This window comes from Pseudophryne corroboree, assembly GCF_028390025.1.
Source record: "Pseudophryne corroboree isolate aPseCor3 chromosome 10 unlocalized genomic scaffold, aPseCor3.hap2 SUPER_10_unloc_2, whole genome shotgun sequence".
Classification (NCBI taxonomy): domain Eukaryota; kingdom Metazoa; phylum Chordata; class Amphibia; order Anura; family Myobatrachidae; genus Pseudophryne; species Pseudophryne corroboree.
In genome coordinates, this window is record NW_026967473.1 from 2,098 (window position 1) to 28,053 (window position 25,956).

General features: G+C 51.0%; 1 protein-coding gene across 2 annotated transcripts in view; it reads right to left on the reverse strand.

The window, feature by feature from the left end:
• Positions 1-3,751: 3,751 nt before the first annotated feature.
• Positions 3,752-25,956, reverse strand: part of SRM (spermidine synthase) — a 61,651-nt gene continuing 39,446 nt past the window's right edge. The window contains exons 5-8 of one of the 2 annotated variants that reach the window (XM_063948685.1): positions 16,722-16,805; positions 16,495-16,640; positions 5,175-5,324; positions 3,752-4,293 (exon numbers count right to left, since the gene is read on the reverse strand). In XM_063948685.1, coding sequence (XP_063804755.1) covers positions 4,276-4,293; positions 5,175-5,324; positions 16,495-16,640; positions 16,722-16,805 — 398 coding nt within the window. In that variant the 3' untranslated portion in view covers positions 3,752-4,275. The remainder of the gene's footprint in view (positions 4,294-5,174; positions 5,325-16,494; positions 16,641-16,721; positions 16,806-25,956) is intronic. The other variant, XM_063948686.1, reaches the window with a different exon arrangement.

The window sequence follows — 25,956 nt, forward strand, 5'->3', positions numbered from 1 at the left end:
CGCTCATCACACATCTCTCCTCCCCGCTCATCACACATCTCTCCCCCCCCGCTCATCACACATCTCTCCCCCCCCGCTCATCACACATCTCTCCTCCCCCCGCTCATCACACATCTCTCTCCCCCGCTCATCACACATCTCTCCTCCCCGCTCATCACACATCTCTCTCCCCCGCTCATCACACATCTCTCCTCCCCGCTCATCACACATCTCTCCTCCCCCCGCTCATCACACATCTCTCTCCCCCGCTCATCACACATCTCTCCCCCCCCCGCTCATCACACATCTCTCCTCCCCCCGCTCATCACACATCTCTCTCCCCCGCTCATCACACATCTCTCCTCCCCCCGCTCATCACACATCTCTCTCCCCCGCTCATCACACATCTCTCCCCCCCCCGCTCATCACACATCTCTCCTCCCCCCGCTCATCACACATCTCTCTCCCCCGCTCATCACACATCTCTCCTCCCCGCTCATCACACATCTCTCCTCCCCCGCTCATCACACATCTCTCCTCCCCCGCTCATCACACATCTCTCCTCCCCCCGCCGCTCATCACACATCTCTCCCCCGCTCATCACTCATCTCTCCTCCCCAGCTCATCACACATCTCTCCTCCCCGCTCATTACACATCTCTCCCCCGCTCATCACTCATCTCTCCTCCCCCGCTCATCACACATCTCTCCTCCCCGCTCATCACACATCTCTCCCCACATCTCTCCTCCCCCGCTCATCACTCATCTCTCTCCCCGCTCATCACACATCTCTCCTCCCCGCTCATCACACATCTCTCCTCCCCGCTCATCACACATTTCTCCTCCCCGCTCACCGCTCATCACACATCTCTCCTCCCCGCTCATCACACATTTCTCCTCCCCGCTCATCACACATTTCTCCTCCCCGCTCATCACACATTTCTCCTCCCCGCTCATCACACATTTCTCCTCCCCGCTCATCACACATTTCTCCTCCCCGCTCATCACACATTTCTCCTCCCCGCTCATCACACATTTCTCCTCCCCGCTCATCACACATTTCTCCTCCCCGCTCATCACACATTTCTCCTCCCCGCTCATCACACATTTCTCCTCCCCGCTCATCACACATCTCTCCTCCCCGCTCATCACACATCTCTCCTCCCCGCTCATCACACATCTCTCCTCCCCGCTCATCACACATCTCTCCCCCCGCTCATCACACATCTCTCCTCCCCCCGCTCATCACACATCTCTCCTTCCCCGCTCATCACACATCTCTCCTCCCGCTCATCACACGTCTCTCCTCCCCGCTCATCACACGTCTCTCCTCCCCGCTCATCACACGTCTCTCCTCCCCTGCTCATCACACATCCCTCCCCCCGCTCATCACACATCTCTTCTCCCCGCTCATCACACATCTCTCCCCCCCCGCTCATCACACATCTCTCCTCCCCCGCTCATCACACATCTCTCCCCCCCCGCTCATCACACATCTCTCCTCCCGCTCATCACACGTCTCTCCTTCCCCGCTCATCACACGTCTCTCCTTCCCCGCTCATCACACATCTCTCCCCCCCCGCTCATCACACATCTCTCCTCCCCCGCTCATCACACATCTCTCCTCCCCGCTCATCACACATCTCTCCCCCCCCCGCTCATCACACATCTCCCCCCCCGCTCATCAACACGTCTCTCCTCCCCTGCTCATCACACATCCCTCCCCCCGCTCATCACACATCTCTTCTCCCCGCTCATCACACATCTCTCCCCCCCCGCTCATCACACATCTCTCCTCCCCCGCTCATCACACATCTCTCCCCCCCCGCTCATCACACATCTCTCCTCCCCCCGCTCATCACACATCTCTCCTCCCGCTCATCACACGTCTCTCCTTCCCCGCTCATCACACGTCTCTCCTTCCCCGCTCATCACACATCTCTCCCCCCCCGCTCATCACACATCTCTCCTCCCCCGCTCATCACACATCTCTCCTCCCCGCTCATCACACATCTCTCCCCCCCCCGCTCATCACACATCTCCCCCCCCGCTCATCAACACGTCTCTCCTTCCCCGCTCATCACACATCTCTCCCCCCGCTCATCACACATCTCTCCCCCCACTCATCACACATCTCTCCTCCCGCTCATCACACATCTCTCCTCCCCCGCTCATCACACATCTCTCTCCCCCCGCTCATCACACATCTCTCTCCCCCCGCTCATCACACATCTCTCCTCCCCGCTCATCACACATCTCTCCTCCCCGCTCATCACACATCTCTCCTCCCCGCTCATCACACATCTCTCCTCCCCGTTCATCACACATCTCTCCCCCCCGCTCATCACACATCTCTCTCCCCGCTCATCACACATCTCTCCTCCCCGCTCATCACACATCTCTCCCTAAGGGTGACAGGTGAGCGCAGCCCTGTCCCCACCGCATAACTGACCCTAAGGGTGACAGGTGAGCGCAGCCCTGTCCCCCACCACATAACTGACCCTAAGGGTGAGTGCAGCCCTGCCCCCACCACATAACTGACCCTAAGGATGACAGGTGAGCGCAGCCCTGTCCCCACCACTTAACTGACCCTAAGGGTGACAGGTGAGCGCAGCCCTGACCCCACCACATAACTGACCCTAAGGATGACAGGTGAGCACAGCCCTGTCCCCACCACATAACTGACCCTAAGGGTGACAGGTGAGCGCAGCCCTGTCCCCACCACATAACTGACCCTAAAGGTGACAAGTGAGCACAGCCCTGCCCCCCACCACATTACTGACCCTAAGGGTGAGCGCAGCCCTGTCCCCACCACATAACTGACCATAAGGGTGAGCGCAGCCCTGTCCCCACCACATAACTGACCCTAAGGGTAAGCGCAGCACTGTCCCCACCACATAACTGACCTTAAGGGTGACAGGTGAGCGCAGCCCTGTCCCCACCACATAACTGATCCTAAGGGTGACAGGTGAGCGGAATTTACCGTACTTACTTTATTCATTATTTTGGAATCTCTGAATAAGAAAGTTCTGGCCTAGGGGCGCAGTGATAATAAAGCGGATTTTCTAGGGCGCCAAGAATAAAAAAAAAAAGACCGGTCTGGGAGCTGCTGCCATAGGACAGAAAACAAAAGATGTCCTAACACCACCCCGAACTACTGACAGAGGTCTCTATACGGGATGCAGGTAAAATGCCGGCTGTTGGTATCAGCCGACAATGCCGCCAGCCAGAATCCCGACGCACTAGGGCTATTCCAGCTTGTGGATGTCCGCGACTCAGAGTGGGAACAGATTCTGTGGAGAGCGTAGCGAGTCACCGAGCATGCAGCATGGCGAGCCCAGCGATACCGCAAGGGGACGGGATATTGACAGCCGGCATCGCGTATGTAATTCCTTTATACTATCATTTATTAGATGTTATGTAGTGTGGGAACCAGCTCGATGACCAAGGGTTCAGGTGGGATTACAGGAAGCCATGTCTCTATCTACTGCACGCCTCCAACATGTGATCTGTCTGTAAACGAACACGTAACCTGTGCGCTGCTTCTATAGCAACATGCACATCCTGGAACAGCGTGCACAATGTTACCTCAGGCGATGTAAAATGGCCGCTGCTACCACAAGGGTTCAGGTTGGATTACTGGAAGCCATGTCTCTACCTACAGGCGTGGTGTCCGTGTTAATGACATCATGAAAAGGGATTTTTATCCCACCACATACTCGCGCGATCCGTCGCCCGCATTACGGGTCAGAGTGAGCAGACACAGAGGCTGGTTTAGTTGAATCAGTTTACTGTCCGGTAACATTCACAATCTGAAGACCAATCCGTCCCCCCCCCCCCCCCCAACGTCTGTACTCCCCCCACTCACACAGCTAAACACCCAGGTGTGACGCCATGGTTGTGACTGGGAGGTGGGGGGGAGATAAGATGTGTACAAAACCCAATACACCTTACCAAAAGCAATAAAAGAAGGGGGAGGGGGGGGGGGTGTAGATCAGCAGCTTGCAGGCCTGTCACCTCAGCCCTGTAATTATATATATATATATAGGTAACATATGGAGGACGCTGACAGCGACAGGGGCTTTGGGAGTTGACAACTTCACCCTTTCAGCCGCGCTCTCAGAATAAGTGAATGACGGCTGCATGCACGGGATGCCCCCAGAGGAGGGTACGGATCACAGTTGCCAGCACTGGAATAGAGTATAAGTCCCGCGTTGTATCCCAGATGGGACAGTCTCTCGTCTTCCCTGGATGAAAGGTCTGATGCTCCCAGAGAGATGTCGGCTCTGCCGGCGCGTCACACATTGCTGAGTGCCTGGTGGAGGGAAGACGCGGTTACAAGACGCAGCAGAGCGGAAGACGTGTCTGTATCACACACGCTGACAGATCTCCCCCCAGAGGAACTAAGTCACCATTTATTTATTTTCTAAAGTTTCAGTAAAATGCAAACACATTGCAGAACCCCAGTCACCAAACAGGAGACCGATTCCGGAATATTCCCCAGCAAATGACCAATACGGTGACTCTCCTGCCCACCATCAACTATACATTGTGTATTACAGTGTGTGATCTGGAGATTTCAGATGACAGGTACGAGGGTGATGAGATCACAAGCTGGTGATAAACAATGGCGGTCTGAGCACACCATGGGCCAGATTTGGAAGTACAGAAAAAAAACCCGAGGAACTTTGCATCTGGAACACACCACGGTGCAATGTAAGGGGAGCAAATACAGTTATATTTATTCTGTGCTGGGTAAATAATGTATGCTATCGCATGTAGCCCACAAACGTTACACAGCTTTATACTCACACTGTAATGTAACTCTGAGCTAGGACACGTCCCTCCCACACCTAACTCTCTGCACATGTTACATCTGCCCCCTGCAGTGCAGCTAGGTGTAACACAGGTGCTCAGTTACTGGCTGCTCCTGCATGTAGTCCACACATGCTGGCAGCTTTATTCTCACACTGCAATGTAGCGCTGAGCCAGGACACACCCCTTCCACACCTAACTATCTGCACATGTTACATCTGCCCCCTGCAGTGCAGCTAGGTGTTACCCAGGTGCTCAGTCACTTGCTTTACATCCAAATCAGAATCCGGCCTTGTGTTTGGCAGGCATTATGAGAGGCTAGTGTAACATGCCAGCTCTGGTATATGGAAGCGCTCCCGTCTCCTCCTGTCACACGGTCACCTGTGAATGAACCGGGAAGAGTCTTACTTTCCGTGTAAACTCCGGGAGGACAAACGCTGCACGGTGAACGCTGGAGTTGTAGTATCTGAGGTTCATGGCATCAACCTGGTCCTGTGAGAGCGGGTGCGCTGGTTCCCGGAAATCAGTGTTCTGCAAAATGCGAGATCATAGTAACGTCACATGCGGCATACAGACTCCTCCCACATCAATTCACACATATACATCGCAACCTTCCCCATACTGATCACATCACCTCACACATATACATCGCAACCTTCCCCTTACTGATCACATCACCTCACACATATACATCGCAACCTTCCCCTTACTGATCACATCACCTCACACATATACATCGCAACCTTCCCCTTACTGATCACATCACCTCACACATATACATCGCAACCTTCCCCATACTGATCACATCACACATATACATCGCAACCTTACCCATACTGATCACATCACACATATACATCGCAACCTTCCCCATACTGATCACATCACCTCACACATATACATCGCAACCTTCCCCATACTGATCACATCACCTCACACATATACATCGCAACCTTCCCCATACTGATCACATCACCTCACACATATACATCGCAACCTTCCCCATACTGATCACATCACCTCACACATATACATCGCAACCTTCCCCATACTGATCACATCACCTCACACATATACATCGCAACCTTCCCCATACTGATCACATCACCTCACACATATACATCGCAACCTTCCCCATACTGATCACATCACACATATACATCGCAACCTTCCCCATACTGATCACATCACCTCACACATATACATCACAACCTTCCCCATACTGATCACATCACCTCACACACATACATCGCAACCTTCCCCATACTGATCACATCACCTCACACATATACATCGCAACCTTCCCCTTACTGATCACATCACCTCACACATATACATCGCAACCTTCCCCTTACTGATCACATCACACATATACATCGCAACCTTCCCCATGCTGATCACATCACCTGACACATATACATCGCAACCTTCCCCTTACTGATCACATCACACATATACATCGCAACCTTCCTCATACTGATCACATCACCTCACACATATACATCGCAACCTTCCCCTTACTGATCACATCACCTCACACATATACATCGCAACCTTCCCCTTACTGATCACATCACCTCACACATATACATCGATACCTTCCCCATACTGATCACATCACCTCACACATATACATCGATACCTTCCCCATACTGATCACATCACCTCACACATATATTTCGCAACCTTAGAAACATAGAATTTGACGGCAGATAAGAACCACTTGGCCCATCTAGTCTGCCCCTTTTTTATTTTATCCTTTAGGCAATCTCAACCCTTTTTTAACCTTAATTCTTTGTAAGGATATTCATATGCCTGTCCCAAGCATGTTTAAATTGCCCTACAGTCTTAGCCTCTACCACCTCTTTCCTCATACTGATCACATCACCTCACACATATACATCGCAACCTTCCCCTTACTGATCACATCACCTCACACATATACATCGCAACCTTCCCCATACTGATCACATCACCTCACACATATACATCGCAACCTTCCCCATACTGATCACATCACCTCACACATATACATCGCAACCTTCCCCTTACTGATCACATCACCTCACACATATACATCGCAACCATCCCCTTACTGATCACATCACCTCACACATATACATCGCAACCTTCCCCATACTGATCACATCACACATATACATCGCAACCTTCCCCATACTGATCACATCACCTCACACATATACATCGCAACCTTCCCCATACTGATCACATCACCTCACACATATACATCGCAACCTTCCTCATACTGATCACATCACCTCACACATATACATCGCAACCTTCCCCATACTGATCACATCACCTCACACATATACATCGATACCTTCCCCATACTGATCACATCACCTCACACATATATTTCGCAACCTTAGAAACATAGAATTTGACGGCAGATAAGAACCACTTGGCCCATCTAGTCTGCCCCTTTTTTTATTTTATCCTTTAGGCAATCTCAACCTTTTTTTAACCTTAATTCTTTGTAAGGATATTCATATGCCTGTCCCAAGCATGTTTAAATTGCCCTACAGTCTTAGCCTCTACCACCTCTTTCCTCATACTGATCACATCACCTCACACATATACATCGCAACCTTCCCCTTACTGATCACATCACCTCACACATATACATCGCAACCTTCCCCATACTGATCACATCGCACATATACATCGCAACCTTCCCCATACTGATCACATCACCTCACACATATACATCGCAACCTTCCCCATACTGATCACATCACCTCACACATATACATCGCAACCTTCCCCATACTGATCACATCACCTCACACATATACATCGCAACCTTCCCCATACTGATCACATCACCTCACACATATACATCGCAACCTTCCCCATACTGATCACATCACCTCACACATATACATCGCAACCTTCCCCTTACTGATCACATCACCTCACACATATACATCGCAACCTTCCCCTTACTGATCACATCACCTCACACATATACATCGCAACCTTCCCCATACTAATCACATCACCTCACACATATACATCGCAACCTTCCCCATACTGATCACATCACCTCACACATATACATTGCAACCTTCCCCATATTGATCACATCACCTCACACATATACATCGCAACCTTCCCCATACTGATCACATCACCTCACACATATACATCGCAACCTTCCCCATACTGATCACATCACCTCACACATATATATCGCAACCTTCCCCATACTGATCACATCACCTCACACATATACATCGCAACCTTCCCCATACTGATCACATCACCTCACACATATACATTGCAACCTTCCCCATACTGATCACATCACCTCACACATATACATCGCAACCTTCCCCATACTGATCACATCACCTCACACATATACATCGCAACCTTCCCCATACTGATCACATCACCTCACACATATACATCGCAACCTTCCCCATACTGATCACATCACCTCACACATATACATCGCAACCTTCCCCTTACTGATCATATCACCTCACACATATACATCGCAACCTTCCCCTTACTGATCACATCACCCGGCAACAGCACATACACCCGACAGTGACCCTCCTGTATCACCCTGTGCACCCTCTAGGCTGTCCTCATCTATTACACTGATACATGTGTACAGCCCCCAGACCTGACAGTGACCCTCCTGTATCACCCTGTACACCCTCTAGCCTGTCCTCATCTATTACACTGATCCATGTGTACAGCCCCCAGACCCGACAGAGACCCTCCTGTATCGCCCTGTACACCCTCTAGCCTGTCCTCATCACCTATTACACTGATCCATGTGTACAGCCCCCAGACCCGACAGAGACCCCTCCTGTATCACCCTGTACACCCTCTAGCCTGTCCTCATCTATTACACTGATCCATGTGTACAGCCCCCAGACCCGACAGTGACCCTCCTGTATCACCCTGTACACCCTCTAGCCTGTCCTCATCAATTACACTGATCTATGTGTACAGCCCCCAGACCTGACAGTGACCCTCCTGTATCACCCTGTACACCCTCTAGCCTGTCCTCATCACCTATTACACTGATCCATGTGTACAGCCCCTAGACCCGACAGTGACCCTCCTGTATCACCCTGTACACCCTCTAGGCTAGGGGTGGGCAAAATACGGCCCGCGGGCCGGATGCGGCCCGCGAACCGATCCTGCCCGGCCCGCTGCCTCCCACCTGCATGCAATGACAAGCGGCCCGACAGGGCCGCTTGTCATTGTCCTGGCCAGCTTCCAGCCCAGGTCACCAGCAGCGGCTGCGAGCTGATGCCTGCGGCAGCGCGGCTCTCTTAACCGCAGCCGGCACTATGCGATCTCTCCCCCCCTGCTCCCTGTCAGCGCAGCTCCTCCTCCCCCTGCTACTCTCACTCACCCAGCCAGGCAAAGCTCCGCCTCTGAGACAGGGGGAAGGACTGCTTGCTTTGCCGTGTGGAGAATGGAGGGCTCTCAGTAGCAGGGGTCTCTCGGGGCATGTGTCCTGGGCCCCCCTCCTTCAATGGGCCATCCCTGATTATCAGAAGGAAGAAAGAAGGAGGAAGTAGTGTCCCTGCAGGGGGCGGGGCTATCCAGCATGGAGCACAGCCCTGATGCTCCTGCACTTTATTATGCATGGCAGGTAGGATGATGGACTTCCAAAGAAGTCAAAGTTTTCATGCAGTGACATTCTTTCATTTAAGGTATGAGGGACCATAACTTATATTATGTCTGTGTAACTGTAAATGATAATGTGCCTGTAACTCTGTGTATGTGTCTGTATATGTATATGTCTCTGTGTAACTCTATATGTGTCTATAGCTCTGTATATGTGTCTGTAGCGCTGTATACGTGTCTGTAGCTCTATATGTGTCTGTGTAACTCTATGTATACTGTATGTCTGTAACTCTGTGTATGTGTCTGTATATGTATATGTCTCTGTGTAACTCTATATGTGTCTATAGCTCTGTATATGTGTCTGTAGCGCTGTATACGTGTCTGTAGCTCTATATGTGTCTGTGTAACTCTATGTATACTGTATGTCTGTAACTCTGTATATGTGTCTGTGTAACTATGTATATGTAGCTCTGTGTATGTGTTGGATCAGTATGATTCACCGCCACTTGGGATCCCGTAGGTCAAAATACCGACGCTGGGATCCCGATATCTCGAAACTGACAGGGGTGAGTAAGGGGTGTTCTCCCTTCTCCCCAACCCCCTAACCCTCCCTCCCCGCAACCTAACCCTTGGTGCCTAACCCTAATCACCCCCCATGGCTGCCTAAACCTAGGGCCCTTTCCCCAGTAGCCTAACCCTAACCCTCGGAGGGCGGTGCCCAACCCTAACCTCCCCTCCCCGCAGCCTAACCCAAACCATCCCCCACCCACAGTGTGTAAAAGAGAGCTCTGCCTGCTGTAATGTAAAAGGGGCTCTACCTGGTGTAATGTGTGTAAGTGGCGCTACTGTGTGGCATCATTTAAATAATGGAGACTATTGTGCAGCCTGATATGAATCTGTATGATTTTTTGGCCACGCCCCTTCCACACAAGCCACATCCCCATATTTTTGGCGCATGGAGGAGGGGGGGAGCTGCTATTTTGTGTGCGGCCCTCGAATACTGACAGGAAAGTGTCAAGTGGCCCCTCAGCTGAAATAATTGCCCACCCCTGCTCTAGGCTGTCCTCATCTATTACACTGATCCATGTGTACAGCCCCCAGACCCGACAGTGACCCTCCTGTATCACCCTCTAGCCTGTCCTCATCTATTACACTGATCCATGTGTACAGCCCCCAGACCTGACAGAGACCCTCCTGTATCACCCTGTACACCCTCTAGCCTGTCCTCATCTATTACACTGATCCATGTGTACAGCCCCCAGACCTGACAGTGACCCTCCTGTATCGCCCTGTACACCCTCTAGCCTGTCCTCATCTATTACACTGATCCATGTGTACAGCCCCCAGACCCGACAGAGACCCTCCTGTATCACCCTGTACACCCTCTAGCCTGTCCTCAACTATTACACTGATACATGTGTACAGCCCCCAGACCTGACAGAGACCCTCCTGTATCACCCTGTACACCCTCTAGCCTGTCCTCATCTATTACACTGATCCATGTGTACAGCCCCCAGACCTGACAGTGACCCTCCTGTATCACCCTGTACACCCTCTAGCCTGTCCTCATCTATTACACTGATCCATGTGTACAGCCCCCAGACCCGACAGTGACCCTCCTGTATCACCCTGTACACCCTCTAGCCTGTCCTCATCTATTACACTGATCCATGTGTACAGCCCACAGACCCGACAGAGACCCTCCTGTATCGCCCTGTACACCCTCTAGCCTGTCCTCATCTATTACACTGATCCATGTGTACAGCCCCCAGACCCGACAGTGACCTTCCTGTATCACCCTGTACACCCTCTAGCCTGTCCTCATCTATTACACTGATCCATGTGTACAGCCCCCAGACCCGACAGAGACCCTCCTGTATCACCCTGTAAACCCTCTAGCCTGTCCTCATCTATTACACTGATCCATGTGTACAGCCCCCAGACCCGACAGAGACCCTCCTGTATCACCCTGTACACCCTCTAGCCTGTCCTCATCTATTACACTGATCCATGTGTACAGCCCCCAGACCTGACAGTGACCCTCCTGTATCACCCTGTACACCCTCTAGCCTGTCCTCATCTATTACACTGATCCATGTGTACAGCCCCCAGACCCGACAGTGACCCTCCTGTATCACCCTGTACACCCTCTAGCCTGTCCTCATCACCTATTACACTGATCCATGTGTACAGCCCCCAGACCCGACAGTGACCCTCCTGTATCACCCTGTACACCCTCTAGCCTGTCCTCATCATCTACTACACTGATCCATGTGTACAGCCCCCAGACCCGACAGTGACCTTCCTGTATCACCCTGTACACCCTCTAGCCTGTCCTCATCAATTACACTGATACATGTGTACAGCCCCCAGACCTGACAGTGACCCCCCCTGTATCACCCTGTACACCCTCTAGCCTGTCCTCATCTATTACACTGATCCATGTGTACAGCACCCAGACCCGACAGAGACCCTCCTGTATCGCCCTGTACACCCTCTAGCCTGTCCTCATCTATTACACTGATACATGTGTACAGCCCCCCGACCCGACAGAGACCCTCCTGTATCACCCTGTACACCCTCTAGCCTGTCCTCATCTATTACACTGATCCATGTGTACAGCCCCCAGACCCGACAGAGACCCTCCTGTATCACCCTGTGCACCCTCTAGCCTGTCCTCATCTATTACACTGATCCATGTGTACAGCCCCCAGACCCGACAGAGACCCTCCTGTATCGCCCTGTACACCCTCTAGCCTGTCCTCATCATCTATTACACTGATACATGTGTACAGCCCCCAGACCCGACAGTGACCCTCCTGTATCGCCCTGTACACCCTCTAGCCTGTCCTCATCATCTATTACACTGATCCATGTGTACAGCCCCCAGACCCGACAGTGACCCTCCTGTATCACCCTCTAGCCTGTCCTCATCTATTACACTGATCCATGTGTACAGCCCCCAGACCCGACAGTGACCCTCCTGTATCACCCTGTACACCCTCTAGCCTGTCCTCATCATCTATTACACTGATCCATGTGTACAGCCCCCAGACCCTCCTGTATCGCCCTGTACACCCTCTAGCCTGTCCTCATCATCAATTACACTGATCCATGTGTACAGCCCCCAGACCCGACAGTGACCCTCCTGTATCACCCTGTACACCCTCTAGCCTGTCATCATCTATTACACTGATCCATGTGTACAGCCCCCAGACCCGACAGAGACCCTCCTGTATCACCCTGTACACCCTCTAGCCTGTCCTCATCTATTACACTGATCCATGTGTACAGCTCCCAGACCCGACAGAGACCCTCCTGTATCACCCTGTACACCCTCTAGCCTGTCCTCATCTATTACACTGATCCATGTGTACAGCCCCCAGACCCGACAGTGACCCTCCTGTATCACCCTGTACACCCTCTAGCCTGTCCTCATCTATTACACTGATCCATGTGTACAGCCCCCAGACCCGACAGAGACCCTCCTGTATCACCCTGTACACCCTCTAGCCTGTCCTCATCTATTACACTGATCCATGTGTACAGCCCCCAGACCCGACAGAGACCCTCCTGTATCGCCCTGTACACCCTCTAGCCTGTCCTCATCTATTACACTGATACATGTGTACAGCCCCCAGATCTGACCGAGACCCTCCTGTAGCACCCTGTACACCCTCTAGCCTGTCCTCACCTATTACACTGATCCATGTGTACAGCCCCCAGACCCGACAGAGACCCTCCTGTATCACCCTGTACACCCTCTAGCCTGTCCTCATCTATTACACTGATCCATGTGTACAGCCCCCAGACCCGACAGAGACCCTCCTGTATCACCCTGTACACCCTCTAGCCTGTCCTCATCTATTACACTGATCCATGTGTACAGCCCCCAGACCTGACAGAGACCCTCCTGTATCGCCCTGTACACCCTCTAGCCTGTCCTCATCATCTATTACACTGATCCATGTGTACAGCCCCCAGACCCGACAGAGACCCTCCTGTATCGCCCTGTACACCCTCTAGCCTGTCCTCATCTATTACACTGATCCATGTGTACAGCCCCCAGACCCGACAGAGACCCTCCTGTATCACCCTGTACACCCTCTAGCCTGTCCTCATCTATTACACTGATCCATGTGTACAGCCCCCAGACCCGACAGTGACCCTCCTCTATCACCCTGTACACCCTCTAGCCTGTCCTCACCTATTACACTGATCCATGTGTACAGCCCCCAGACCTGACAGTGACCCTCCTGTATCACCCTGTACACCCTCTAGCCTGTCCTCATCTATTACACTGATCCATGTGTACAGCCCCCAGACCCGACAGAGACCCTCCTGTATCACCCTGTACACCCTCTAGCCTGTCCTCATCATCTATTACACTGATCCATGTGTACAGCCCCCAGACCCGACAGAGACTCCTCCTGTATCACCCTGTACACCCTCTAGCCTGTCCTCATCACCTATTACACTGACCCATGTGTACAGCCCCCAGACCCGACAGAGACCCTCCTGTATCACCCTGTACACCCTCTAGCCTGTCCTCATCTATTACACTGATCCATGTGTACAGCCCCCAGACCTGACAGTGACCCTCCTGTATCACCCTGTACACCCTCTAGCCTGTCATCATCTATTACACTGATCCATGTGTACAGCCCCCAGACCCGACAGAGACCCTCCTGTATCGCCCTGTACACCCTCTAGCCTGTCCTCATCTATTACACTGATCCATGTGTACAGCCCCCAGACCCTCCTGTATCGCCCTGTACACCCTCTAGCCTATCCTCATCTATTACACTGATCCATGTGTACAGCCCCCAGACCCGACAGTGACCCTCCTGTATCACCCTGTACACCCTCTAGCCTGTCCTCATCATCTATTACACTGATCCATGTGTACAGCCCCCAGACCCTCCTGTATCGCCCTGTACACCCTCTAGCCTGTCCTCATCATCAATTACACTGATCCATGTGTACAGCCCCCAGACCCGACAGTGACCCTCCTGTATCACCCTGTACACCCTCTAGCCTGTCCTCATCTATTACACTGATCCATGTGTACAGCCCCCAGACCCGACAGAGACCCTCCTGTATCACCCTGTACACCCTCTAGCCTGTCATCATCTATTACACTGATCCATGTGTACAGCCCCCAGACCCGACAGAGACCCTCCTGTATCACCCTGTACACCCTCTAGCCTGTCCTCATCTATTACACTGATCCATGTGTACAGCCCCCAGACCCGACAGAGACCCTCCTGTATCACCCTGTACACCCTCTAGCCTGTCCTCATCATCTATTACACTGATCCATGTGTACAGCCCCCAGACCCGACAGAGACCCTCCTGTATCACCCTGTACACCCTCTAGCCTATCCTCATCTATTACACTGATCCATGTGTTCAGCCCCCAGACCCGACAGAGACCCTCCTGTATCACCCTGTACACCCTCTAGCCTGTCCTCATCTATTACACTGATCCATGTGTTCAGCCCCCAGACCCGACAGAGACCCTCCTGTATCACCCTGTACACCCTCTAGCCTGTCCTCATCATCTATTACACTGATCCATGTGTACAGCCCCCAGACCCGACAGAGACCCTCCTGTATCGCCCTGTACACCCTCTAGCCTGTCCTCATCTATTACACTGATCCATGTGTACAGCCCCTAGACCCGACAGTGACCCTCCTGTATCACCCTGTACACCCTCTAGCCTGTCCTCATCTATTACACTGATCCATGTGTACAGCCCCCAGACCCGACAGAGACCCTCCTGTATCACCCTGTACACCCTCTAGCCTGTCCTCATCTATTACACTGATCCATGTGTACAGCCCCCAGACCCGACAGAGACCCTCCTGTATCACCCTGTACACCCTCTAGCCTGTCCTCATCATCTATTACACTGATCCATGTGTACAGCCCCCAGACCCGACAGAGACCCTCCTGTATCACCCTGTACACCCTCTAGCCTGTCCTCATCATCTATTACACTGATCCATGTGTACAGCCCCCAGACCCGACAGAGACCCTCCTGTATCACCCTGTACACCCTCTAGCCTGTCCTCATCAATTACACTGATCCATGTGTACAGCCCCCAGACCCGACAGAGACCCTCCTGTATCACCCTGTACACCCTCTAGCCTGTCCTCATCATCTATTACACTGATCCATGTGTACAGCCCCCAGACCCGACAGAGACCCTCCTGTATCACCCTGTACACCCTCTAGCCTGTCCTCATCTATTACACTGATCCATGTGTACAGCCCCCAGACCCGACAGAGACCCTCCTGTATCACCCTGTACACCCTCTAGCCTGTCCTCATCTATTACACTGATCCATGTGTACAGCCCCCAGACCCGACAGTGACCCTCCTGTATCACCCTCTAGCCTGTCCTCATCTATTACACTGATCCATGTGTACAGCCCCCAGACCCGACAGAGACCCTCCTGTATCACCCTGTACACCCTCTAGCCTGTCCTCATCATCTATTACACTGATCCATGTGTACAGCCCCCAGACCCGACAGAGACCCTCCTGTATCACCCTGTACACCCTCTAGCCTGTCCTCATCAATTACACTGATCCATGTGTACAGCCCCCAGACCCGACAGAGACCCTCCTGTATCACCCTGTACACCCTCTAGCCTGTCCTCATCTATTACACTGATCCATGTGTACAGCCCCCAGACCCGACAGAGACCCTCCTGTATCACCCTATACACCCTCTAGCCTGTCCTCATCTATTACACTGATCCATGTGTACAGCCCCCACACCCGACAGAGACCCTCCTGTATCACCCTGTACACCCTCTAGCCTGTCCTCATCTATTACACTGATCCATGTGTACAGCCCCCAGACCCGACAGAGACCCTCCTGTATCACCCTGTACACCCTCTAGCCTGTCCTCACCTATTACACTGATCCATGTGTACAGCCCCCAGACCCGACAGAGACCCTCCTGTATCACCCTGTACACCCTCTAGCCTGTCCTCATCACCCATTAGCACTGATCTCGGGGTACTAGACTGGACAGGTCACCTGGTAGAGGTGAGAGGTTACTCACGGGATTCTTGCTGCACAGCATGAATCCGATCTGGCCGCTGGGATAAGTTGGCGTGGTGCAGTACGCATATTCTACCACAGGGAAGAGAGATTTGCAGAACTGATGCATCTCTTTAATGAGCGCTAGGTGCAGCCACTGACATTCCCCTATAGAAGGTCAGACATAAAAGGTTACTGGAGGAAACACTGATATGCATGGAGGAATAAATATGGCAGTATCATCATCACCTTGACAACAGAGGATCCCGCCCTCTCGCAGCGCAGTCTTCATCAGCTGATAGTAATCCTCTTTAAAAAGACTTTCTGCAGGACCTTGACGGACAGAAAGGAGATATGCAATTGTAATCCTATTATCATCTTTGCACATGGAAAGCGCTCTAAGAGAAAATGAGAAGTTATGGTAGACTTACCATCGATAACTCTATTTCTCTGAAGTCCACAGTATCCACATGATAAACATTGGGATATTATGAAGAGACAGTGGAATGGCACCAAATGATCCAAGCTTTTCAGACTCCCAGGATGCAACGGGCCAGTCCCCTATATCCCCGCCTCCTGGCTCTGGCAATTCAGTTGTTTCCAAAGCACAAGGCAGGAGCATCATAGAGAGCCCTAATCAGACGAGAAGATCATACACATACTAACCTCTTCTGGTTTGGAAGTAAGTGTAAAGATTCTCAAATCAGGTGGTCAGGGTGGGATCTGTGGATACTGTGAACTTCAGAGAAATAGCTATCGACAGCAAGTCTACCGTCACATCTTATTTCTCCTTCAGGGTCCACAGTGTTATCCACAGGATATACCTTGGTATGTCCCTGTGACAGGACGGTACCGTACGGAAGCACTCGCCGCTTGCCGCGTCCCGTCGACTGCGCACAGAATGGAAGGTCAAGCCGCACGAGGCCTGACCACATAGGGGATTCCCGCTTACCGTCAGTAACCGCCTGTTACTGACTCCACCCACTGCGCTGTGGGCGGGTTCTCGCTGCCACCACCAAACTCCTAACCTGCCGTGGCGTTTGGAACCACGGTTCTGCTCTGTATGTGCCGACGCACTGCCTTACCACACCTGTGTGGTGTTGACGAATCCCCACTAGCCACTTGCTGGGCCTCTACCGGTAGCTGGCGGAAGGCGGAGCTTGGAGACGTCAGGTGCTTCCCTGGACAGCCGGAGAACGGGGCTAGGTTTGGCCTAACCCTGTAGGTCACAAGATGAAGCAGTCTTGAGGCAAAGATGTTTATTGCTCAAATAACCTTTAAAAAGGCTCCTCCCTATTGCTAGGGGCAACAGCATACAATCAAGATGTTTTCAGCAGAAGAAGATGTTACAACTACTACTCTGGAGGCACGCAGGTCTCCTTTTTAAGTCAGTTTTCCACACAGTACCACAGGGGGGTAAGCCCTCCCTGTCTTCTCCAACCAATCAGGTTATTTTACAAAATACCAATAAATTACATTTTACAAGGATATAAGTGCAATAAAACAATATCCTCCTTCCTGTCACCCAGACGTTTGGTATCAGATTAACATTCACTATTGATAAATTTATCACATATCTTCAAAATACAAATGTGTCTGGTCATTCCCATCTGCAGGCAATCCCAGTGTTTAAGATTACAACAGGAATGGCTACAATACAAACAGTCTTCCTTCCTTTATCTGCCATTCACGGATCGTAAATGAATTACATCCCCTACATGAAACAGATTCCAAGCCCATAGACCCAGTGATTAGTATCTCTCTCTAAGGAACTTACACATCAAAAGGTTTTGTCCTTCACACCTCTCTGCTAGCACAGAGCCATTAGCATGCCCCTTCCTATTTCCAGAGGATAAGAGTTGCTTATTCAGACATCTATAGTAACTGCATTTTTCCTTTAAATACATTTCATTTAAACACGTGTTTCCCTTTAAATATACACCAAGCTTGTCTTGAATATAAAATAAATACATTTAAACATGTCTTCCTGCAATGGTGCACAGAGCACTACATATGACATGTTAAAACACATCATTCAACAAACTTTTAAACAGTCCGCAACATGGCGCTGGGCACGAGGGTTAACCCCTTCAGTGCCGCAGACGCCATTACACATGTGGCTGGCTTGTCTCTCCGGCCACAGTCCCAAAGCAGTAACTAAGGGATGGGATGCTTCGGATTGGACAGGAGAATCCTTCTCCCGAAAGCAGCATCCTGGGAGGCAATGGTATCAAAGGCATAAATGTCTAATGAATGTTAATTGATGACCATGTGGCTGCCTTACAGAGTTGGTAAACTGAGGCGCCACAGTGGGTGCCCGTGAAGGACCGAACGAGTAGAGTGGGCAGAGACGTTATCCGGGATAGGGAGATCAGCTTGAGAGTACGCTTCGGAGATAGTCATCTGAAGCCATCTAGCCAGTGTTTGCTTATTAGCAAGCCAATCCCCTCTTGTGAAAGCCGTATAGGATGAAGAGAGAGTCGGTCCTTCTGATGGCACTGGTACAATCCATGTAGACCCTTAAAGCACAAACTACTTCCAATGATGCATCTCTCGTAGAAAGGGTTCGGTACCTGAAAAGCCAGAACTACAATTTCTTCATAAAAAGGTGTAAATTAGAGACCACCTTAGGAAGATATCCAGATTTAGTTTGCAGAACCGCTCTATCTGGATGAAAAGTCAGAAATGGAGGGCGACACGATAATGCCCCTTAATCCGAGACTTTTCTAGCTGAAGCAATTGCCAGTAGAAAGAGAACTTTAGCTGTCAACCATTTAAGATCCACATGGTTCAGTGCTTCAAATTGGGCAACTTGAAGCTCCCTGCGGACTATTTCTAGATCCAAGGAGCTGTAGGAGGAACATATGGAGGTTGAATGTGAAGCATTCCTTGGATAAAAAATGCAAACATCCTGTAGGTTAGCAATTTTCTTTTGGAACCATGCAGTCAATGCTGAAACCTTTGTCCATTCCTGCTTGAAAGAATGCTAAAACTCTTGAAACTTTGAAAGACCTAGGGTCATATTTTCTGGCAGCGCACCACTAAATATATAGGCCTGCCATATCCTGTAATAAAATGCGAGCTGAGGATGGTTTCCTTGCTTTAAGCATTGTTTGAATTACCTGTAGTGAAAACCCTTTTGCTTTCAAGATGGATCTCTCAAGAGCCACGCCATTCGCTTGCATGAATGTCGTGCCAGCTGAGAAAGCCAGCTTTCAAATTTAGGACTCCCAGTATGAACACTGCGGACAAGGCTGGATGATGAAGTTCTGCCCACCTTAACGTGCGGCTTGCCTCCTTCATTCCCCTTCGGTTGCGAGTTCCTCCTTGATGATGGAGGTACGCTACTGCCGTCGCTTTGTCCGAGGGAATCTGAATTGGCTTGCCGTGAAGTATTTCTGTTGCCTGGGTGAGAGCCAAGTATATGGCCCGAAGTTCCAGATCGTTGATTGACAGGCAACACGGCTCCCCAACCCTGAGGACTGGCGTCCGTTGTCAGAACTTCCCAATCAGAGATCCAAAAGACTTGACCGCTGTCCAGATGGGATGTCTGTAGCCACCAGGCTAACGACCGACACACGTCCTGAGGAAGAATTAGTCTGAGTTTTTATCGTCCGATGCTGTCCATTCCATTTGGAGAGCATCAGATGTTCAAGGGTCCTTGAATGGAATTGTGCATATTCCACCATGTCGAATGTCGAGACCATTGATCCCTGAATTTGCATTGTTGCATGAATGGATACGGCTTTGTAGCAATACCTGAATCCTCAGCTGTAATGTTGATATTTTTCGGAGAGGTAGAAAGATTCTCTGAAGACTGGTATTCAATACAGCACCCAGATGAGTCATTCGTTGTGACGGAATGAAGGAGGACGTCGCCCAATTTATGAGCCAACCACGGGCCTGTAAGCAGACTATTGTCACTTGAAGAAGGCATTGCAGAATTTCCTGGGACTGAGCCAGGATTAACAAGTCGTCTAGATATGCGAAAATCCTTACTCCCCGACGATGCAGGTATGTTGACATCACCACCATGATCTTGGTAAACATTCTTGGAGCTGTGGCCAGTCCAAAGGGTAGAGTCTGAAACTGGAAATGTTGCCTAATGATAGCGAACCTAAGATGGCACTGGTGGGAAGGTGCTATAGGTACGTGCAGGAAAGCATCCTGAATATCTAGGGATACCATAAAATCCCCCGGCTCCAGTGCCAAAATAATGGAACCCAAGGTTTCCATATGAAAACGAGGCACCTAAATGTGTTTGCTCAGAGCTTTGAGATTGAGAATGGGCCGGAATGACCCATTCAGTTTTTGTACAAGAAACAGGTTGGAGTAGAAACCTCGTTCCCACTGTGCTGGACAAACCGGTACTATCACCCCTGATGTTTAGCAACTTCTGAACTGCCTCTTGCAAAGCGCTGGCCTTCATTTCCACAGAAGATGGCCTGGTACAAAAGAATCTTTGTGGAGCGTGTTTCTTGAAGGCAAAAGCATAATCGTGAGACACCGCTTCTTGCACCCAGGCATCTGTGGTGGATTGCTACCAAACCTGTGCAAATAGAAGAAGTCGGCCTCCCATCTTGGGGTCCATCAGGTGGAGACCCGTGCCATTAGGCTGATGGCTTATCTTCTGGTTTAGTCGCTGGCCCTCTGGTTGTCCAATGCTTTTTAGTCTTACCAGATTTATCTGATTGAGACGGTTTTCCGTAAACCCTTCCTTTTGCGTCACTGTGGCCGGAGAGGCTCCAGCCCACGTGGAAAATGGCCGCCGCGGCACTGAAGGGGTTAACCCCTAGTGCCCGGCGCCATTATCGGGACAATGGGCGCTTGGCGCCATATTTAAAATATTGTGGGCGCTTAGCGCCGTGTTTGTATTAATGTTTAAAAATTTATTTTTAAATATGTGCCGCTGTCCCGGACCTCTCCGGTGACCGTGGCAGTGAGGGCAGCCCCCGGCGCGCTGGGCAGAGTGTGCGCGCCGGGGAAGAGGTGAACCGCTTCAGCCGGGAGATCAGCTCCCGCTGCAGCGATCGGAGTGCGCCGCTGACCGCCAGGGTCCGGGAGCTCTGCTCCCGGCAAAGGCAGCGGTAAGCACAGCCCCCCGGCGCACTGAGCTGTGTGTGCGCCGGGGGGAGAAGGGTGAGCCGCAGTGGCTGGGAGCTCAGCTCCTGCTGCAGCTCGCTCTGGGGGTTGCCTGTGCTGGGGGACGGGAGCTCTGCTCCCAGTGCCTCAGCACACTGGAGGCGGCCAGCCGCGGCAGCCGGGACGAACGTCCCGGGCTGCTGGGCGGCAAGGGGGGTGCGCCGCAGCCCGGCTCCCCGCCGGACGCTGCGGCGAGGCCAGAGTGCGCCGCTCATGGGGGACCGGGCTAGCCGGCTCCCTAGCGGCATGGGGGCAAACAGGCAGTGAGTGCTGGGGTCCGGGAGCTACGCTCCCGGCACCTCAGCGCTACAAAGGACACAGAGCCACGGCGGCCGGGACAAGTGTCCCGGGCCGCCGGGCTTCGGATCAGGGGGGTGCGCCGCTCCGTGCGGCGAGGCTACAAAAGTGAATGCCGCTCTGGGGGGACAGGGAGCGCCAGCTCCCTGGACCCCAGAGGCAGGCAGGCAGGCTGATGGGGGAAGCCAGCCCCATACCTCCAGCGCTGAGAGGGAGAGCCCTAGCAGCCAGGCTGCAGGGCTAGGGGAGCCCAGCGCTGAGCGCTGGGCACAGTATTTAAAGGGGAATGTACAGTGTGTTTTAAATGAAATGTATTTAAAGGTAAATGAACTTACTTGGTTGTGTGTCCCAGGAGGGGGCAATCCATGGCTGTGCAGGCTGATGGATTCTCCCAGACCTTTTCCCCAAAAACGGAATACTTTCCCATCCAGCCTCACACTTGAAAGGGGCATTGGGAGAGAGAGAAGAAGCTCAGCTTTGAAACAAGCTGAGTGGTTTTCTGGAGCTCAATAGAGATCACCCGTAGTGGCCCGGAAACCTGGACCGGGGAGCTAGGCTGCCCAGCTCTGGAGCCCAAATCCAGGCTGCAGGCAGTGGGCTAGGTCCCGGGCAGGTTTCTGGAAGTCAGTTTAGGAGGGAAAACTTCCCCCAGCCTAGACTGAACGGCACCGGGGCGTATCCTGATCCTCCAGGATGGGACAGTCAAAGGAGGACGACCACTCCCCACTGTCCATAGAGAACAAGGTTAGCTGTGCATGTGACCAAGGCATGCACAGCTCATGGGTAAACATTGATTGGTTGTACACCACAGGGCGGGCTTACCCCCTGTGGTAATGTGTATTGGAGTAGGATAAAAGGAGGGCAGTTCCCCCATGGAAATTGTATTGTACCATCTTTATTCTGCTGAAACATCTTGTTGTATGCTGTTGCCCCTAGCAATAGGGAGGAGCCTTTTTAAAGGTTATTATTGAGCAAATAAACATCATTGCCTCAAGAAGATTGCTTCATCTTGTGACCTACAGGGTTATGCCAAACCTAGCCCCGTTCTCCGGCTGTCCAGGGAAGCACCTGACGTCTCCAAGTTCCGCCTTCCGCCAGCTACCGGTAGAGGCCTAGCAGGTGGCTATTGGGGATTCGTCAGCACCACACAGCTGTGGTAAGGCAGTGCGTCGGCACATACAGAGCAGAACCGTGGTTCCAAACGCCACGGCCAGTTAGGAGTTTGGTGGTGGCAGCATAAACCCGCCCACAGCGCAGTGGGTGGAGTCAGTAACAGGCGGTTACTGACGGTAAGCGGGAATCCCCTATGTGGTCAGGCCTCGTGTGACTTGACCTTCCATTCTGTGCGCAGGAGACGGGACGCGAAAGCGGCGAGTGCTTTCGTACGGGACCCTCCTGTCACAGTCACCTTGGGTCCGAAAGGACCAGGAAGGCAGAAACCAGGGTTTAGCTTTATATGTTGAAGGAAATGTCACTTGTTGTCTAATTCTGTACCAAACAGAATATCTCCAACAAAAGGCAAAGACTCTAGTACCTTTTTGGATTCTAAATCAGCCTTCCATGTACATAACCAAACAGTTCTGCGAGCTGCTACTGAGGAAGCGGATGCTGGAGAAGCTACTATACCCATATTCAAGGCTGCTTCTTCCATAAAGACAGCAATATAAGATATTTGTTCTTTTGTTGCCATGGAAAGATCACCTTCCAACGCTTCTGCCCAGCCTGCCACTGCTGCAGCCACCCAAGCTGTTGCCATAGCTGGCCTAACAACTGCCCCTGTCAAAGAGAAAACAGTTTTAAGAAAACCATTTATCTTTGTCTGTTACACCATACAATGATGTTGAAGGCAGAGGTAATGTAGATTTGCACACTAGTCGGACTACGTGTGCATCTACCTTGGGAGGAACCTCCCTTTTTAAACAGTCCCCAGCCAGAAGAGGATAAAAAGAACTCAATTTTTTAGGAATCTTACATTTCTTACTGGGTGTAACCCACGCCTCTTGCATTATTTCCGACAGCTGCTCTGACTCTGGAAATTCTGTTTTGACTGTTTTAGGATGTTTAAACTCAGGCGACTTAGATTTTAACAAAGGCTGTTCTGCCTCCTCTGAAGACGTTATGGCTTTAACTGCATGAATTAACTCAGGTGTATCTACTGAGCTAGGATGTTCATCCTCTCTAAATGAAGACCCAGAATATGAGGTACTAGCTTAATCTTCTGAAGTGTCCTCCGATTCTGAAACATGTGTAGATTGTAAAGATGTTGCTTCAGGTCTATGAGATTTCAAATCCTTGGGCCTGTCAGCCTGTTTCAGCGGAAAGGCTGCATATTCTTGAACTGGATGCGACATAACCCAGGGGGAATATTGCATGTAAGGGTTAATTGGGTATCCCATACCTGGTACCGTAGCTGGTATCATTCGCTCAGCTATATTGGATGTTTGTGCAAAAGATGTCCAAGGAGGTTCTTGTGTCTGAACTGGTGCCTGGCTTTAGTTTGATTTATAACATAACAATTTGCACATAACCCATTTTGTACCAGATCTTGAGAGGTTTACCCTGATTTGCAGGACAGACATGATGTTAATGTAGTTGCTGCTTTGAAGAGTGTATCCTCTTCACCCTTGCCTTTCTTGGACATGGCAACTTTTATTCACACACACGGTGTTAACTTCTGTGACCGGACGGTCCCGTACGAGAGCCCTCACCACTTCGCATCCCGTCCCCAGTAACAGAATGGCGTTTTAGGTCACACCAGACCGGGCCAATTAGGGGATTCCAGCTTACCTTCAGTAACCGCCTGTTACTGACTCCACCCACTGCGCAGTGGGCGGGTACTAAGCTGCCACCACCAGACTCCTAACCTGCCATGGCATCTGGAATCACGGTTCTGCTCTGTATGCGTCGACACGCTGTGTTACCACACCTGTGTGGTGTTGACGAATCCTCACTAGTTACTTGAATAGGCCTCTACCTGTAGCTGGCTGGAGGCGGAGATTGGAGACGCTGGGTACACCGCGGACAGCTGGAAAATGGAGCTAGGTTTTGCCTAGCCCTGCAGGCCACAAGATGACACGGTCCTCTTGAGGCAAATTATGTTTATTTGCAATAGTTCTAAAGAGAACTCCAACCTATTTCTAGAGGCAACAACATACAGCAAGATGTTCACAGCAGAAAGTAGTTGGTATAATACACCCTTGAAGCTCACAGGCCTCCTCTTTTTATACAGTAAAACCACAATGCATCTCGGGAGGTAGTTCCCCCGAGTCCTTTCCATCCAATCAGGATATCTTACAAAATATAAATAAATTACATTTTAAAAGGATATAAGTGCATGAAGCAATTTCCTCCTACCTGTCACACACACAAAGTTTGGTGTCATTTAAACTCCAATTCCTACCACCTGGCAGTTTACACTTCGCCATTGATACATTTTTCACATAGCTTCAAAATAAGGTTTGTATTTGATTTCCCAAACAAATGTTCCTCATCCTACCTGCATATACCCATAAATCCATACCACTTTACATATGGAATAAGAAAATTTCCTGTGATTAACATCTTTCCCTGAGGAACTCACACCCAGCCTTTACCTGCCGCGCACTGCCCAACTTCAGAAAGGTTTTGTCCTTCACACATCTGCTAGGAGAGGGCAATTAGCGTGCCATTTCCTGGTCACAGAAGATAGCGGAGTCTTATTCAGACATATATACAGTATTAAGTGCATTTTTCCCTTTAAAATACATGTGACAAAATCTTAAAATAAGATTTTACTTACCGATAAATCTATTTCTCGTAGTCCGTAGTGGATGCTGGGACTCCGTAAGGACCATGGGGAATAGCGGCTCCGCAGGAGACAGGGCACAAAATAAAAGCTTAAGGATCAGGTGGTGTGCACTGGCTCCTCCCCCTATGACCCTCCTCCAAGCCTCAGTTAGGATACTGTGCCCGGACGAGCGTACATAATAAGGAAGGATATTGAATCCCGGGTAAGACTCATACCAGCCACACCAATCACACCGTACAACTTGTGATCTGAACCCAG